Here is a 17,203-nt window from a genome sequence, read left to right as displayed (position 1 = left end):
CAGATACCCACTCTGCTGTAGAGAAGCCACCAAATGGGTGTTGGTGCGTTGGACACTACAGAGCCGCTCCTATACAGAAGCCAGAGAGCCACCAGTGGACAGATCACATTAATAGTGATAAAAAAACAGCTGACGTAAATACTCCTGGCTCAGTGGGGTGAGTGTCTTAGACATGTACAGCACTGTTGTAGACTCTACACCTTTCCTGATCTTGCTTTTTGTTGTCTTTCCTTTCTCTGTTATAGTTATTGGCTGAATCCCAGTTCCTCATAAGTGTCACTACCCCTGTTTGCTGGAGTGACCTCCAAAAACGTTGTGCCTTTTCACAATATAGTCAGAAGGGGTAGGGCTGAAATCTTTACCTAGGTGATGGGACAGCACTCATTATGTCATCATCAGCCTGGATTGAATATACCACACAAGAGCACATGGGAATAGAGCTTGAAAAAGCTTTATTAAGCATGAAAAATAGCCACAAAACAGCATTTTAAATGTATAAACCTTTCAAAAAGGCCAAGGAAATGCTCCATTTCCATCAGTGTCCTGTAACAGATGAAAAAAGTGATTAGTTGTCTTGCTTAGAAATATGAAATTATAAATTGGTGGGGAAATAAAACTGTCTGGTCACTCACTCCGACAGCTGCTTGACAACATATTTCTTCTGTGTGAACTGATCCTTGTTCGCCACCAGCAGGTGAATGATTCTCCTTGTGTTGTTACAACAGAATGTAAACATTAGTGTCCATCCATAAAGCTGCTGCTTGTTTTCATTTTTAGCTGGCATAAAAATGAAAACAATTAACCGACTCATTATAATGCTAGCCACTAATATTAGCCTAATTGACGTTATTATAGTGGCAGATATGATCACAGGACAGAACTTAACCATAACCAGTCAAAATATGTTAACACATTATTCCAAAGTACCGTTAATCACACCCATAGAAATTACCGCCTGCAGTTGCAGTTGTAGTTGTTGCTCATTTCTTTTGTGGCGGTCGTTTCCTTCTCCTACCTTTTCCTCTTTGTTGTTGTTCTTTCCAACGTGGTGGTTTTTTATCTCCTCCTCCTCATATTATGACATCATTCCTTGCTTTGTGGTAGTCTTCTCCTGCTCCTCCTACCTCCTCTGCCGTTCCTTCTCTGTGGTGGTCTTCTTTTCCTCTTCTTCCTTCTTCAGTGTTAATGTTCCATTATACATAGTGGCTTTCATTTCCTTCTTCCTCCTCTTTGTTTTTGGCTCTTCCTCTGTGATGGTCTTCCTCTTTTCCTCCCTCCTTTTCCCTCCTCTTTGGTGTCAATACCTTAACAAATGTGGTCTTGTTCTAATCCTCTATGTCCCCTTCTTGTCATTCATTTCTCCTGTGGTGGTTGTCTCATCCTTTAACCCGTCTCCTCTCTTCATTGTCCTTCATTCCTACATGGTGGTTTTCATCTTCTCCTCCTTCCAGTCCTCCTCCCTCCTCTTTGCTGTTCCCTCCTCTGTTTTGGTTTATTTCTTCTCCTCCTCCACCTTGTCTACCCTCCTCTTTGTTTTCATCAATCCCTCTTGCAGTGTTCTCCTCCTCCTTGTCCTCCTCCATCCTGTTTACCATAATTCCTTCCTCTGTAGTGATCGCCCTCCTCCTCCTTCTTGTTTCTTCTTTGATTTTGTTCCTTCCCCTGTGGTGGTCTTCATTTTTTCTTCCTTCCCCCCAATGCAAGGGTGACACGAAGTACAAGAGAAGTGTACACCAATACCTACTTTAGTTACTAACATTGCAGTGTCCTACATTCTTGTTGTCTCAGCTGGTCTGGTGGTCAGGACTCTTGGTTTACACTCTGCTGGGTACAAACCAGGAGTCCTGACCACCAGGCCATCTGGGACAATAGGAAACTGAGATCTAGTTTTACTTGTACATGGTAAGGCAAGCAGCACAATCTGCGAATACAATGAGGCTCTACGATGACAAAACTGTAGATATGAGCCAATCAGAACCCTATTATAAACAGCAAGACCTTGATTCACACAAATCTTCATCTGAACTAAAACTATAGGTCCTTTAAGGCACAGATTAAACGTCTAATGTTATTTGGACCATTTTACATTTTTTCTTTAAAATAAAAACACTTACCCTTTGAGCTAGCTAATTAAGCCAGCTCATCTCCCTGGGCTCACTCATTTACTAACATTCTCTCTATTCCTTCCTCTGTGTTCCACAGTGGAAATTGTGAAATTCGCAAGTTGAAATTGGAAAATTCAAACGATGAAATTGTGAAATTTGCAAGTTGAAATTGTGAAATTCGCAAGTTGAAATTCGGAAGTTGAAATTGTGAAATTTGTAAGTTGAAATTCGCAAGTAGAAATTCGTAAAATCACATGTTGAAATCTTAAGTTGAAATTCGTAAAATCACACGTTGAAATTCGTAAAAATGGATGTGAAACTGATGCAGCGCTTGAAATTTGACTCCCACATTCACTCATCACAAGCAGTCCCGTGTGACACACCTCAGGCAGGGTTTGAGCCTGCATTGAAGCTACCTTTCTATGTTGGCGGTCGATGTCCTTAACCACTGGACTGTCTCAGGCATCAATGAACTCTACAAAGCAGAAGGAAAAAGAAGATGAGACCTTAGATGTAAAAAGTTCCCCTTCATCAACCTGCAAAGAAACAAAGTTTCCTGCACACTTAAGCTGTTGTGGCGTTCTTCAAGTCTGTTCTGAAGGCTCTTTAGGTGGTTCTGAGTTTCGTTGTACTTGTAACTTCTGAGTGTTGAATCAGTTTGGGACAACAGGACACTGAGATCTGGTTGGACTAGCAGCTCTAAAGAGCATGCTGCTTGTCAAATGGTGTGCCACTTTTGATTCAGCAGCATGAGGTGATCCCCTGGCAGCAGTATGCCCCCGTGTTTCACCGGCACACACAGTTTCCAAACAGTAGTGTTTGAAAAAAAACCCCAAAAAAAACCAGCGTGGAAGCAGCTATATGCTAGTATAAAAGTTGTTCACTGAAGTACAAGACTGTTCCAGCACTACTGATGTTGCTATGTTTTGGTGTGAGGTTTGCCTCTTTGTGGTGACACTCACTCCAGATATGTGAAAGTTGGCAACCATGGTGGCGAACGGATTAGCGGAATAAAAAATCTATATTAAGAAAAAACAACAAAAATAAAATAACCAACATGGGCAGATAATATCAGCATGGGGCTCTGAGTTTATTTTTTGATTAATTGTCCCCGTTTATTCAATTCTACAAAAAGGGGATTGGACGTTTTTGCGGGTCCATGAATGCAGCGCAGCAAGCGGAGTTCTTTTCTCCTTTGCAGCTGAATGTCACTCTGAGGTGGATAATTGATCTGTTGATTCAAAGCTGATCAGACTGATAGATGACTGGAGGTATGTGCAGATTTTTGTAAGTGAAAGACAGTTTTAGGCCCAGCAGAATGAACGGTTTTAGTTTCACATTTAATGCGCCTGACGCTCTGCTTCGCGTCTCTGCCTCTACTACGCTATAAATAACCCAACCGTGTGATGTACAACAGATGTACACACTTGTAGAACACCAAAAGCAACATGACCCCATAATGTCCAACAGGAAATAAATTAAAAAAGGCAACACAACAAACAACAACCAAAAAATACCACCAACAAATAAAAACTATATGGACACCAGAGATGGGTGCAAACAGTGCCTAACATTGAGCTACCTAAATTAGGCTAAATAAGCCAACCCGACACATGTTGTAGCACCAACAGCAGAATATAATCATCACCAAGACAGACAACACGGAGCTGTTCAAACTTAAAACCGCACTGCAGCAACGCATACATTAGGGCAAAAAGGAGCAAACGGAGGGACTGTATGCTACACAATGTTGTCTGTAGTTGTTGTCATCTCGAGTTGTTGCACTCACCTGTATGAGTCAGTGAGCTGTCCACGCGAAGTCCTCCATTTGCACTAGAGCGAGAAAAACAATCACATTAAAGAGAAGCAAAATAAGGGACTGTATACAACGTTAGCTGGAGTGGTTGTTGATAAAATCATCTCGGGCTGTTGCACTCACCTGTATGAGTCACTCCGTGAGCTGTGTCCACGAGAAGTCCCCGATTTAGTCTGCGCTTCCTCAAACTTCTCTGCTCGTTCATTTTAATGCATAACGTGAATATAACAGTCCACTGGTCATTTTTGTGCCACTGCGCTCCTCCGCGTTTTCCAAAATGTTGAGCTGAATGCGGTCACATTACTGTTTATTGTCAAAAATAGTAGAAAGTCCTTTGAATGTAAAACCCCCCTAGTCAAAGCTCTGACGGACGCACGAGGGCATTAGCGTGTTAAGCGAGCACCTGCGTCATGTAACGTCGCAGACGTGTTTGACTGTGGTCATTAGCATAAGGTAGACTTTATTAAAATTATGTTGAGGCCCAGTAACGCTAACCATAAACAACGCGGAAGCAAACTGAATTTGTGTCTGTGTCATTGCACGTGCGTTCAAACTGAACAGCGCCTCACCTGGACAGCGCACGAGAGCAGGAGGCCGTAGTAGGAGGCGGTGACAAAAAGCTGCCATCAAGTCCAACAGATTTCTGACTTTTCCGGCAGCCTTCAGTTTGTTCGTTCATCAGTCTGTTTACAGTCTCCAGTTATTGCATAATGTTTCAAATATTATACAGGTGATCTGTGATTTCTGTTCATGGTTCAGCCTTCATTCACAGGAACTCTGATGTATATCAGCGATATATCATTTTGCTGCTGTATTTAAATCCGCTGAGCGCATCTGTCACCCCAAAACTACATCAATAAATCAAAACCATCATAACAGCTCTCAGTGCAGTTCAGTCAGACAGTCCTATGGTCAGGGCTTCACATGCGTACACATCATTTTATCTCTCTCTCTCTCTCTTTATATATATATATATATATATATATATATATATATATATATATATATATATATATATATATATATATATATATATATATATATATATATATATATATATATATATATATCAAAATATAATTGGAGAAAAGTGGAGAAAAGTGTCACATGAGATTCAGGCAATTAATTCATAGCTTAACTGATATGTTACATATAGTTAATGTTTATCTATAAACTGTTCCCTGACGTCTTGTCATTTTGCAAAAGGGACCAACGGGCAGAGCAAGATGAGTACCCCCTCGCTTACCAGCTTGAAATAAAAACCATTTATCACATGCGACATAATTTAATATTCATTTGTGCTAGATATGTCACGCTTACCTTTGAGTCAGGCACATTTAAAGCCACTTGTCTTTGGGGTCCTTAGCACACGGTTTTGTTTACAACCACGTCATCAGGAAATACACCCGGAAGAGTCAATATGCAGAGACAGGTGAAAGATCCTAAATTTTGATTTTTGTGATTACTTAGAGACATATTTATCTTTGAGTTGAGTTTAATTTATCCGAATCTATATTTTCCACCTTATGATTTATACATTGTCGGATTGAAATGTCAAACTAAGCCGTAGAAGCAGAGTTTTTTTTTGGGGGGGCAGAATAGCATTAGCATTAACCGGCTAACGTTGTTTATATTTTCAGGACTCCCAAGATGCGCCTCTTTTTGGTGATGATGACGGTAACACGGGGCTAAGAAAGTCCAAAATTAGGTACTTCTTTGGTTATAGCTTATTGTTTTTGTAACTTCCCCGTTCTGACCAAATATAAAGTATAAAATCTGTGTTTCAGACATCCGCTGGCCTCATTCTTCCATCTCTTCTTCCGAACAAGTGCCATCTTGGTGTATTTACTGTGCGACATGTTCAGCAGTCGTTTTATCGCCTGTATGGTCACCATCATCCTCCTGCTGTCATGTGACTTCTGGACCGTCAAGGTGAGCTGTGGAGTTAAAGATCTGTGTCAAGCTTCAGTTTGATACAAAACACATTGTTTGTGCTACATATAGTGCTACAACTGGAAATGACTTTTTATTACAAATCATTTTCTTGATTTAACAATCATTTAGTTTTAAAAATGTCTGTAATCTGTAAACTGGTGGAGTTGGGCAGAATAATCAATGTGAAAGTGTCACCTTGGGATATTATGACAAGATCGTTCAATGATTTTAATCACATTTGGTGAAGAAAAGCATCAAATCCTCTCATTAAAAAAAAGCTGTTACAAGAAAATGTTTGCTATTTTTGCCTTAAAGGTGACAGAAATGATTAATTGAATATTGCATATTAATTTTCTAATCATTTATACAATAGTTACATGCTATTTATTGTTTTGTATTGTATTTTTTTGTATTTATTGGTATTTCATATTGTAATTTGTATTGTGCAATATGCATATGGTTTTTATAGTGTAAGGAAACTGCACTGGTAACTTAATAAAATGTTATTGTGTATTTCATACTGTATTTATTATTGTGCAATTAGTGGTTAAATCTGGTACAATAATGTTTTTATTTCCTGGAAATGATCACTGTCATTGCACGCTCTATTTTTTATAAATTAAATAAATTAATTGAACCAAAACATTATCTTTTGTTCATCCAGAATGTATCTGGCAGATTGCTGGTCGGCCTTCGTTGGTGGAATCAAGTGGATGAAGATGGAAAGAGTCAGTGGGTATTTGAGTCAAGGACGGTAAGCAGACGCTCATCAGATATAGTCATAAAAGCCCGGCAGGCATTTGCATCGAGCTCTTTTCAGCTCAAGATAAAAGAATAATGGTACTCTTAACAAAGGTTTCTCACGTGAAAGACACATTTGGAAAAAAAACATCCTTTGTTAGCAAAACAGCCTCATCACATTTCCTGCTTCACAAGAATGTGACCTTGGCAGTGAGCAATGGCGGCTTCATGGCGAGTAACAGAGATCTCAGTAAATGCAGGGTTGTTCGAAGTAGCACAGAGGTGACTGCATTCCTGTATGTGCATCTACAATTACACAAGGTGAGCGCACCTCGCAGCGTTTTTTTTAAGTGCCAGTCTAACATGGGTTAATCCTTTTTACAGTGTAATGTAGATGCGTGACCTTATTGGACAATATAAGATAGTGTAACATAAAACAGCGGCATTGTCCTCTCGTAGAAATATCATACGACACAATGGGGACATTGGACATGAATTTTCAATGCCTATAACTTTTATTTCGGATTTTTATTCAAAAGCTTGAAATTAAATCTTGTTTACTTTTCTTAACAGAAAAACAGTCAGAGCACAACGTCCACCGCTGAGTCACAGATCTTCTGGCTCGGGCTCATCGTGTGCCCCATGTTCTGGGTTGTTTTCGTGTTCAGCACCATCGTCTCTCTCAAGATCAAATGGCTGGTCAGTTCAGAGTTTTTGATAGTGACTGTTTATCCGATTAACATCTAATTAGCTGCTGATTGTTGGGTCATGTCTCGTTCGTGGTTGTGCCCTGCAGGCTGTTGTAGTTATGGGCTTGGTTTTACAATGGGCCAACCTGTACGGCTATGTGCGATGCAAGGTGGGCGGGAAGTCCAACCTGAGGAGCATGGCAAAAAACTATCTCGGTGTCCAGATTTTTAAGCAGGTATGTAAAAATAAATCATACTTCCCTCCTTACATTTTGTCTTAATGACATCATTTATTAAGTTCTCCTTTTTTTTAAAACCAAAGGCAATGAAGAAAAACGAGGATCCTTGAAGTTAAAGAGGATGAGTGACGATCTGCATTGTGATGGGACACATTATATTTACTTGATTCCTGTTGATCTTTTCTGAGGGTTTGTGATGTTTTTTTTTTTTTTAATTTCATTTGTGTTTTTGATATGTGCTGTTTCTCCTGAGTTCATTGTTTAAGAGTAAAACTCTTCTAATAATTAAGATAAAATACAAAATAGTTGATTTTGAGATTAATTTAACATTTAACAATCATTTTAACATAAAAAAAGAGGTTTTATTTACACATTAAACTTTTGTGGCATCCTGTGCCCTATGGGCAGCATCTCTGAATGTACTGTATACTGTTGTGAAAAGGGCTGTTGGGAATAATATATATATCTGTTATCTTATTGTGCCTACTATTTAAACCTGCATGGAATTTTAATCTAATTTTATTTAATTAAAATGGTATGGTTGTGAGAATTTTATAAAGTTTTGTATTAAGTGCCATTTGGGTGTGACTTTGTATAAAAATTGTTGTTTGCCTCAGAAGTTTCTGGGAAATAAATGAATAAATACAACAATAAATGTATAGCCATCATTTCTGGCTGCAAATGTCAGTTGACTCACTACTCCTGTGATAGTGTTTTCTTAACTGTATATTAAACTGTGATTCTAAAGGAGTATAAAAATGGGGTGTTCTGGTAAAACATTACATTTTCTTAAAATTATGTTATTAAAAAACAATATACTCACCTCTTATTAGCTGCCCTTCAGAATCTTCATCTTAATTGTGAACACAGACAGAGCTGTAAATTATTCATATCTAGCTGGAGCCCTCTTGGTGGAAATTTCATCAGTAACTGTGGAGACAAATCAAGTGCAGTGGGTCACCAGTCTCTCTGCAGTGAATGATTCAACCACAGGGTGGCAACAAAGGAACACATGTGTTCAGCAGATTCTGTCCCATACACAGTTTCATTTCTTTTCCTTGCATCTAATATACGTATATATTTGTTGATGTATTATAATACAAGCATTTATTTAATTGATTAAAATTCCTAAAGAATCCTAAAGAATCCTATACACACACACACACACACCATGTGACCAAAATGATATTAGAAGTGAAGGACGAAATTCCTTTATTTGTTAGATTTCCATAAATATGCCAACATGCATCTTTATTAGACAAGAGATTACCTACAAGTACAAATCACCACTGAAGTATTTTACATAGTATAGAGAATCTATCATATTTAACATATTAAAGTGTCAAGTTATGTAACAAATGTAATGTGTGCCGAGACCTACATTAGTCTTTGAATTTGTATGTTGAATTTAAATTCATGAGATCGTATGTTTCCCAGCTCAGTTTAGCTGTTTGTACAGTAATGGCATGCTTTTTATTAGTACCAGAAGTCAAAATGGTTGACTGTACATTTATAGTGTACCATCACAGTAGTCATAGCAAGAAAATAGATGGTGCCAAAAATTAAATAGAGCCAGAAATATATCTTATCCAGTTTGTTGGCCAATGTCTGGTGTCTCTCACTTTCCAGTGTATTTGCTTCAAGAGCTTCAAGGAAGTTCACCACTTTTCTGAGCATTCGACTGTCCTCCTCGGCCCCGTTCATCTGAACGACACTAATGTCAGCTTTGCTCTCTGTAGGGATTGAAGTCACAATCAGGGCAGGTTATACAGTGTTATCAAAAATCTGTATTAGCAACAAAACACCCAACTCAGTTTTAACAAGTATTGCAATACCGCCTCAACACATGCTGTATTCGTTTAACCATTTAAAACCTGAGCAATATGACTTGATTTCTTTCAAAAACACAGGAAGAAGTCAATGAGCAACTAAAGAAGAAATAACCGAAAATTAGAAAAAAAAATAGTGGAAAGTTCAATAAAATTACCTGAAAGAGAAAGTACAAAATGAACAAGGCAAACAAACTTGTAGAAAATTTAATATTTAATTATAATAATTAAAAAAATATAATTTTCCCTAGATTTTTTTCCCCTAGACTTTTCTCCTAGTTAAAAAAAACATTGCCATTTCTCCCGTGTTTTTGAATGAAATAACATCAATCCTCTCATGGTTCAAAGGGTAAAATCCCGTTGAAAGGCATCTGAAAGTAGCACAAGGCAAGTGATGTCACTCCATGTTTCAAATGGTTTACAGTCAAATCTTCCTCACCCTCGTCATCTGTCTTTTCCTTTTTTCCTGTTTTTCCTTGGACGGAGTGTTTGGAGCAACAGGAGAAAATGAAGCTGCCATCTTTGGCCAGCCGTGTCAGCACCATGGACACCAGCATGCTCAGCACCAAGAGGACCAGACAGACACAGAAGTGGGGTCCTGTAGTGAAGACAAAAAATGATTTAGTGACTCAAACGTATGCTGTTCATGTATCTGGTGTGTGAGTGTGTTTGCGAGCGAACTGACGGATGATGGGGCTGCATTGGCTGTCTCCGGGGAGCTGGTCATTGAGGATGATGAGGAACATGGTGAAGCTGAGCACCAGTGTGACCTTGAAAGAATTGCGTTCTCCGCCTCCCAGCGGTAGAGAGAAGCTGACAACATCAGCCAAGACGATCAGTATGGTGGGCAGCAGTAATGTTATGAAGGGGTTGGTATATTTGATGCTCAATCCCACCTGAAGAGTAAGCCAGATGTAATTGCATAGTATATAGAAAATGCGTTTTCATTGTTTTTCAGAACGCAAAGCTTAAATACTTGTGGACAGAGAAAATGGTAGATCATAAATTTTCTTTTTTTTTTTTTTTTTTAACCAGTGTCTCTGTATTTTCTTCATAAATCAATTGGTGTTTTTCTAAGAAATGTCTGAAAATAGTGAAAAAAGATTCACTACAACTTTCCGGAGCCTAAGTGATTTAGTGAAATTGTGTGATTTTTCCAATCAACAGTCTAACACAAGATATTAAATTCACAGTCATTTATCAACATAAAGCGCTTTTAACTGTTTGAAACCTGAGCAAATTGGCTTGCTGTCTTTTAAAAACATAGGAAGAAGGTATTGAGCAATTTAAACAGAAAAAAATCTTTCCCACATGTTTGAGATAAAGCAAACCAATGTGCTCAGAGTAAAAAGGTTTAAATACTTGGTGTCTGAATGTAACACAAGAAAAATGATTTATGTCCAGGTTTCAAAGGGTTAATATCAAAACAGTTGCAGATTCATTTTCTGTTGATCAAAATATTGATTACCTAACCATTAATTAAGATTTAACGCCATTAGATATGTCGCAATCACACAGGTCAGCTGTTGTTTATTTAAAGTGAAATACCAAACATAATAACTACCCATAATAAACAGGTTATAAATGACTGTTCTGCACATTCATTATCTTACCAGGATGTAATTGCGGTCTTCTCTCTGATTCAAGAGGTCAACACCGTAAGTTTCCCAATCTCCATGGGTCCCATCCACCATCCTCAAATCGTCAAAGTTTAGCAGTGTGCCACACCCTGAATGAAACAAAGTTTTTTTTTTTAAAAGATTCACCATGGATGGTTAAAAAACTAAAAAGGACCTCCACACAATGCAACTCACCATCAACAGGTGAGCTAAGCTAACACTGACTACTGTAGCATTGAGCAAAGATGGTAAGTGAACCACAGAGGCCTGGTAAACTCACTTCTTTCTTTCTTTCTTTCTTTCTTTCTAACTCCACACCCATAGATTATTTTAATTTTAAAATTTTCAGTTGTCGGGCTATACTGAGTTTGATATCACCAGAAGCAGTTTCAGACTTTCGGCCAACACCAACTAGTGTCAAGGCCCAACCTATTTAACAGAATATATGTTGACATTGTATGTTTCTGCAAAACACAGATATGTTTCTTATGACGGAGGTATGTGGACCCTTAATGTTTTTATTGACATTTCTTTATGTTTCAGTTTTCAATTAGATCTTGTGAAAACACTGTTGTTAACATGTGGGTAGTTTTATACACAAAAACAACATAGTGTTAAAAAAAACATGTTTCAGTTTAAAATACCAGGTTTGGCTGCTACAGACACGGCTGGAAAGGTCCTAAAATCATGTTAGAAAATTCGCTTTTGTCAACACTCTCCCATACCTAAAGGACAGAGCAGGTTGATTGCTACTGACTTCAAAACAACTTCTTTGACTGACCCCAAATGATGAATATTTCCATTTTTAAGGTTGCATTTTTAAACACATCTTTAACATAAAACATCTTTAATCATAAAATGGCTGCAGTGCTACTCCAAAACTTTGTGATAAGATTTAGACAACAAAAGTATGTTGTTAGGTTAAGGAAAAAACATCATGGTTTGGTACTAAATAAGAACGTTTGTCAGTAATGTTACATAACAAAAGTAAAGTTCATAGATTATATGGTCACATACACTGTCACTATAGAATGCCACACAACAGCATATGAGGCTACTTTGTAAAATAAGTCAGCATTGACTTCCATACATGAACACTGGTCTCCTGGCTAAAAGTCCTGTGTTTGTTTGACCTATTCACCATTCCTCCTGACCACATCACGATATTTGCACAACATTGTGTGGACTCTGTCGCTTTTTATGTTACATCACTTCTTCCTCTGCTCCTGTAATAATTACTATGGCCACTATAGTGTTGATCTTAAACAGTGATTGGCTGACGCCTGCTGCTTAGCAGCCATCTTGCCTAGATGTCCCACTATCCACAAACACAACCCCCCTCCTCTTACTGATGATGGATTCAGCTCATATGCATGTGATCTGAACTATATCATACGTATGGAACATACAAATATAACACATGCGTGGTTTGCAAAACCATACAATGCCAACACTTTACTCTAGCAAACGACCTGCAAAGCCTTGTCTACTGTAACTATTTATAGGGCTCTATCCCCAAACATCTCTCTCTAATCTACATCAAAGTCTTCAGTAAATAAAAATCCTTTGCATTGCTATCATCTGTAAACAGATGGCAGCACAGATGATGTGTAAAACTGGTGGAAATGTGGATTTGACATGGTAATGTTAGAATTTGCCACAAAAAAGCTGCCTGTAACATTTTGGCAGGCAATATACAATTGCAAACTCAGAATTTGTTTGACCCTGAGAATAAAATGTGTTTGTGTTCATTTTACACTGTAGGACACATTTTTAAACTCACCATCCTTGGTCCAGGTTTGGATCGCGACAGGGCATGCATCACTAGCGAAGGGATAGTTGAACAGGTTGACTTCACAGTTCACCTCAGCAGTAAGGATCACACTGTGCTTCACTGTGCCATTACTGTTCACCAGCAGATCACGCGAGCTGTGCTTCATAGTTGTTGTTATTCTACACAGGTGAGAGACAACAGAGCGATATCAAGAAGTCCTTGCATTGAATTTGTGATAGATTATATAACTTACCCATTTGTCACATGGAGCTCAGGGGTCCAGACTTTATTTACTGGCAGGGCCACATGATCATATGGGTAAACTGACGTGTTCCAACCCAACTCAGGATCTTCCCATACCTGCGGTTTCAAATCAAAGTTAATGTCAGTGAAACATACTCTTTGTTTATTTTTGCCCATTTTAGGTGTATTGAAAGCTTACAAGTGAAGCTTGCAGACGACTATTCAGACGGAGATTCTTTGTGTCCTTTGAAACACAAACAAACAGTGAAAATGGTTAGGCAAAGTGTCAACACTACTGCACTGTAACAACAAACCTTTTTTTTTTTCTTTAACTGTCCTCTCAAATTCAATAAACTTAACATTACAATGCAACCTTGGCACTAACTTTAAGTTAAAACAAACAGTTTCATTTTACAGCAAGGCGAACGGGTGAGAATTAATTTGTATCCTTGTGACTCAAAATACTGAATAACATTTTGTAACACTTCCTGTATGTTTTTTTTACCTGATCAAATTCTCAACACATCTTCAGCAGGTTTACAAAAAACCTCGGAAATAATAACACCAACATTATAATTTTAATAATTTGTTTTTGGAAAGATGTGAGCATTGTAAAAGCAAATAAATAAATAAATAAATAAATGAACAAATAATAATAATAATAATTTTAATTTGGTTTCAATATAAAATGTATAACACAGTACTTACAACTGACAGAGTCTGGTATTCAATGAAAGGCACATTAATCTTTTGGGTGCAGTTGTCATACTGAGGCTGAGACTGATAGTTTTTTTTGATTAACATTTCAGCCAGACATCTGCGTTTTGTGCATGTGGCGTCAGCAGGTCCACATCCTGAAATTGGAGATAAACGTCAGCCAAAGACTTGAATATTTTCAGCAATACTTCTACCAATCTGCTCCTTCCTTCTAACACTTTGTTTTTTTTCTTGTGAGATGCGAGTTACACTTACCGACAATAAGTAAACTCAAGATGAAGACTGCCTTCCACAGGCTGAGGGTAGAAAATCTCAACATTTCTGACTATTTGACTTCATGTAATCCTGATGGACTGACTGCTGTGTGCCTTCCCTTTATGTTTCAGTCTGACATGGCACTTAAATAGGCCTGAATGTGACGTTTAACTACAACACAACATAGGAACACTACAAGACAATATAACTGAACCACAATGGTGTGTAAGAAAATACCATCCACTGAGCACTCAGAGCATCCCTCGGTGATCCTGTGCAAACAGTCCAGACACGAGAACAATTACTCACACTGTCTGTTTACCTGCCAGGGGACACATGTAGCCCCAGCTGCCATTTGTTATTATAGCTGGCCATGCTACTCTGCATTACAATGGGCCTGTGGCAGTCAGACAGCACGGTAAGCTGCAGCAAACATTAATGGAGACATGAGTTAACCCGAGAGTCTCCCAGTCATGGATACAGGACAAAGACTATGGTTTCAGTGCGGTCGAGGAGCGGCATGTCTTTGTTTTGACAGCTGGATGATGAATAAGGTTGTGTTTTTTACTTTTTTTACACTATGACTAAGAAGCTCATTAGGTTATATAAGGCTAATTATAATCTTCATTTAAATTATACTGCACTCCCACAACATTAATCTATATATTTCATGTAATGGGGATTCAAGATTCAAGAAGGTTTATTGTCTTTCCAAAATATGATGTTCATGAGATGGAAGGAAATTAGGTATTGAAGTCCTGGTAAGGCAACAATAAAATAGGGCACTAAAAACTAAAAACAGCAGAAACAACAAATAAATACAATGAAATAAAGCAATTTTCTAAGATTAATAAAACAGTAGTTTAGGATTAGCAAGGATGAAAACAGTTCAAATTTGCAAATGCATGAATAAATATAAGTATAAATATATTCAATTGATATTTCTCAGAGTTCAGATGGACTGTAACTTAATTTCCTACATACAATTCCTTTCACACTACTAACTAATGAGCTGCTGTATTTGTATAAATAATTTGGGAAACGATCTTATTTACAATCTTAACTTTTTCCTAAAGTACTGTTTAGATTAACTTAACAGATGTGTAGTCAAAATGAAGGCCAAGTTTGAAGATGGGTGGTCCAAGCAAGGGGGACAGAGGTAGGGCGGTAGGTATGTCAAAGAGCCAATGGCGCCTCCACTTTACACCCCTGGCCCACATTTCTTTTCGGTCACATAACGCTACATGCCAGCATGAGTAATCACAATGCAAGATGGTCTTGTCTTTTATATTTTGAGTGTGTTATACTTTATTCAAAGTCAGGCTTACTGTCACTGTCTTGGGTAGCAGACTTGGACCCAACTGCAGACAACAAAAGAAGCAGCTGGATGAATTTAAATACTTATTTAAAAAAGTCCAAAAATCAGGCAGGTGAAAGCAGGCTGGCACAGGTAACAGACCTCCAAACCAAAAATGAAGAAGTACTGACAAAGACAGGGGAGACACTGATTGTGGAATTGGGAACAGGTGAGTTGACTGCAGGACAAGTGAGGGACAGGTGAAACAAATCAGGGCGGAGCAGAAAATCTATATTGGCGGGAAAACACAAGGCCAGGAAGTGATCTAAAAAAAGAGATGTAAGTGAGAAAATAAAACAGGAAACACTAAGCATGACTGAAGAATAGAATAAAACAAAGGAAAAATATGACTTCAAAAAGGAGATCAGGGCAGATCATGACGCTTTAGCTAAGTTTGTGCTGAAAGTAACTTGTCCACCCTGCATGTTGGTAAGGACAATTTTAAAGGTATGTAAAGGTTTGTATAAAACAAAGACGGATTTCGATTCTTTTCCTGTTTTCAGCTGGAGCTATTAGTGTGTCTTAACTTTAAACAGTTTTAATGATTTTAAACCCGTCGTACAATCTGTAAAATAGTGATGTGTGAACATTTTGTCTGTGTAAATCTTTCTTTTTTTCATGGATTATTGGGCCATTTTGAAACAGGTGCTTTATCTTGAATCTGCTGCATATGTGTCATACCTTACTGACCTGATTATTATCAGTCACTGCTGAGGTTATCATCTTCTGGTCTCAAGTATGTTGGATAAACAACAGACGTCACACTTTCAAAAGCTCTCCATGCTGCTCAGTGATCGTTTTCTACAATAAATCTCTGCCTTTCCTCTCAGGATAGAGGAATTAAAAGTGATTATTTTATACCAAGACATTGCTGCTTTTTCAGCGGGCATTGTGCCACCAAAACTGGGTATTTTCAGCCTAAACATGATGTTTTCCTATCCATGAAAAAGTGTTTTTTGTGTGCACAAAGAGGCCTTTGTGCCTTTGTGTTTAGCTTCATGTTGCTGTAATGTAAATTGGATCTTCTGAAATGGTGGATGTTGTCTCAAGTGTCATCTGGTGCAGGACACTTAAATAAATAAATAATCTACTGTGCTGTACTTTCACATTTTATGGCATCATAACATAGTGCAGTGAAGGAAGTAATAATATTTTCTTTCTCTTTGTGTTTTCACGCTTGTTCGTTTCCCGTAAATGACAGACAGATGAACTGATCTTTGCAGGTTATCTTTCAGAGGAATGTCTCTTATCTCTGTCTTCACACATCATCCTAAACAGCCAATATGTGATGAATCAGGTCGGTTTCATAGGGAAGGAGACGGTCATGTTCTATTTTTAAAAACACAACAAGGTTGTTTAGGTGTCGTCAACCTCTTTGTAACAGCTTTGGATTTTCTTATGGCTGCAATAAATGTGCTCTAAAAGTTAAGTGTGTCCCGGCGGCTTAGTTGTGATCTCTCTTGTCTTATCAGAACCAAATTGAGGACAACTGAGACAAAGCAAATCCTTGTGCCAATGACAGTGTCTCTACCTGATGGAGCAAAGGTTAACTTTCTGTCTAATGAATCATGGAAATCCAAAGGGAAATGACTCAAATATACATAGCAGCAAAAATAACTTCATCAATATTTCTCTGCCTTTATCATTTTGTAGAAGATTATGCAATTTCTATTTCATCATCTAGAAGCAAACAGTCAGAGGACACTTGATGTTCTTGTCCAGAGGAGCCTCTAAAATATTCCATAGGTCATAAATTCCTCCAGATTGTCCAATAAGGTTTCAGAGGGACGTGCTGTGATATCAGAGCAAAATGGGACTTTGCCTCAGGACCAGGTCGGCCCTCAACACTCTGCGACCGGCAAACTCAGAGGTTACTTCAAGAGT

The 17,203-nt window shown here is 38.1% G+C and overlaps 2 protein-coding genes and 1 long non-coding RNA gene across 3 annotated transcripts; 1 reads left to right on the top strand and 2 right to left on the bottom strand.

The window, feature by feature from the left end:
* Nucleotides 1-631: 631 nt before the first annotated feature.
* LOC121956135 lies at nucleotides 632-4,396 on the bottom strand. The gene is made up of 4 exons (XR_006106675.1): nucleotides 4,045-4,396; nucleotides 3,895-3,938; nucleotides 2,522-2,580; nucleotides 632-707 (listed from the first exon to the last, which is right to left on the bottom strand). It is a non-coding gene; the product is annotated as an uncharacterized LOC121956135 (long non-coding RNA).
* A 920-nt stretch (nucleotides 4,397-5,316) lies between these two features.
* On the top strand, nucleotides 5,317-7,856 carry zgc:112148 (uncharacterized protein LOC550424 homolog). The gene is made up of 7 exons (XM_042505207.1): nucleotides 5,317-5,353; nucleotides 5,562-5,629; nucleotides 5,709-5,853; nucleotides 6,521-6,610; nucleotides 7,171-7,296; nucleotides 7,394-7,522; nucleotides 7,609-7,856. The coding sequence occupies exons 1-7, from the start codon at nucleotides 5,342-5,344 to the stop codon at nucleotides 7,633-7,635; spliced, it is 597 nt and encodes a 198-aa protein (XP_042361141.1). The 5' UTR covers nucleotides 5,317-5,341; the 3' UTR covers nucleotides 7,636-7,856.
* Nucleotides 7,857-8,782: 926 nt separating this feature from the next.
* On the bottom strand, nucleotides 8,783-15,761 carry LOC121957136 (5-hydroxytryptamine receptor 3A-like). Its single transcript, XM_042505658.1, has 9 exons — nucleotides 15,291-15,761; nucleotides 13,699-13,844; nucleotides 13,190-13,234; nucleotides 13,001-13,107; nucleotides 12,757-12,926; nucleotides 10,968-11,083; nucleotides 10,040-10,250; nucleotides 9,794-9,952; nucleotides 8,783-9,258 (listed from the first exon to the last, which is right to left on the bottom strand). Exons 2-9 carry the CDS (start codon nucleotides 13,792-13,794, stop codon nucleotides 9,002-9,004), a joined length of 1,161 nt encoding a protein of 386 aa, XP_042361592.1. The 5' UTR covers nucleotides 13,795-13,844; nucleotides 15,291-15,761; the 3' UTR covers nucleotides 8,783-9,001.
* Between the last annotated feature and the right edge of the window lie 1,442 nt (nucleotides 15,762-17,203).

This window comes from Plectropomus leopardus, chromosome 17 (assembly GCF_008729295.1).
Source record: "Plectropomus leopardus isolate mb chromosome 17, YSFRI_Pleo_2.0, whole genome shotgun sequence".
Taxonomy (NCBI): domain Eukaryota; kingdom Metazoa; phylum Chordata; class Actinopteri; order Perciformes; family Serranidae; genus Plectropomus; species Plectropomus leopardus.
Note: the sequence above shows the minus strand (reverse complement) of the source record. Positions and strands in the feature narration are given on the sequence as shown.

Coding starts and splice junctions, on each gene's coding strand:
- zgc:112148 (XM_042505207.1), top strand. Junction 5,854..6,520: donor GTGACTTCTGGACCGTCAAG/GTGAGCTGTGGA, acceptor TTGTTCATCCAG/AATGTATCTGGCAGATTGCT. Junction 7,523..7,608: donor GTGTCCAGATTTTTAAGCAG/GTATGTAAAAAT, acceptor TTAAAACCAAAG/GCAATGAAGAAAAACGAGGA.
- LOC121957136 (XM_042505658.1), bottom strand. CDS start 13,794: ATGTTAATCAAAAAAAACTATCAGTCTCAGCCTCAGTATGACAACTGC. Junction 13,235..13,698: donor AATACCAGACTCTGTCAGTT/GTAAGTACTGTG, acceptor TGTGTTTCAAAG/GACACAAAGAATCTCCGTCT. Junction 11,084..12,756: donor CCAAACCTGGACCAAGGATG/GTGAGTTTAAAA, acceptor TGTTTCATTCAG/GGTGTGGCACACTGCTAAAC.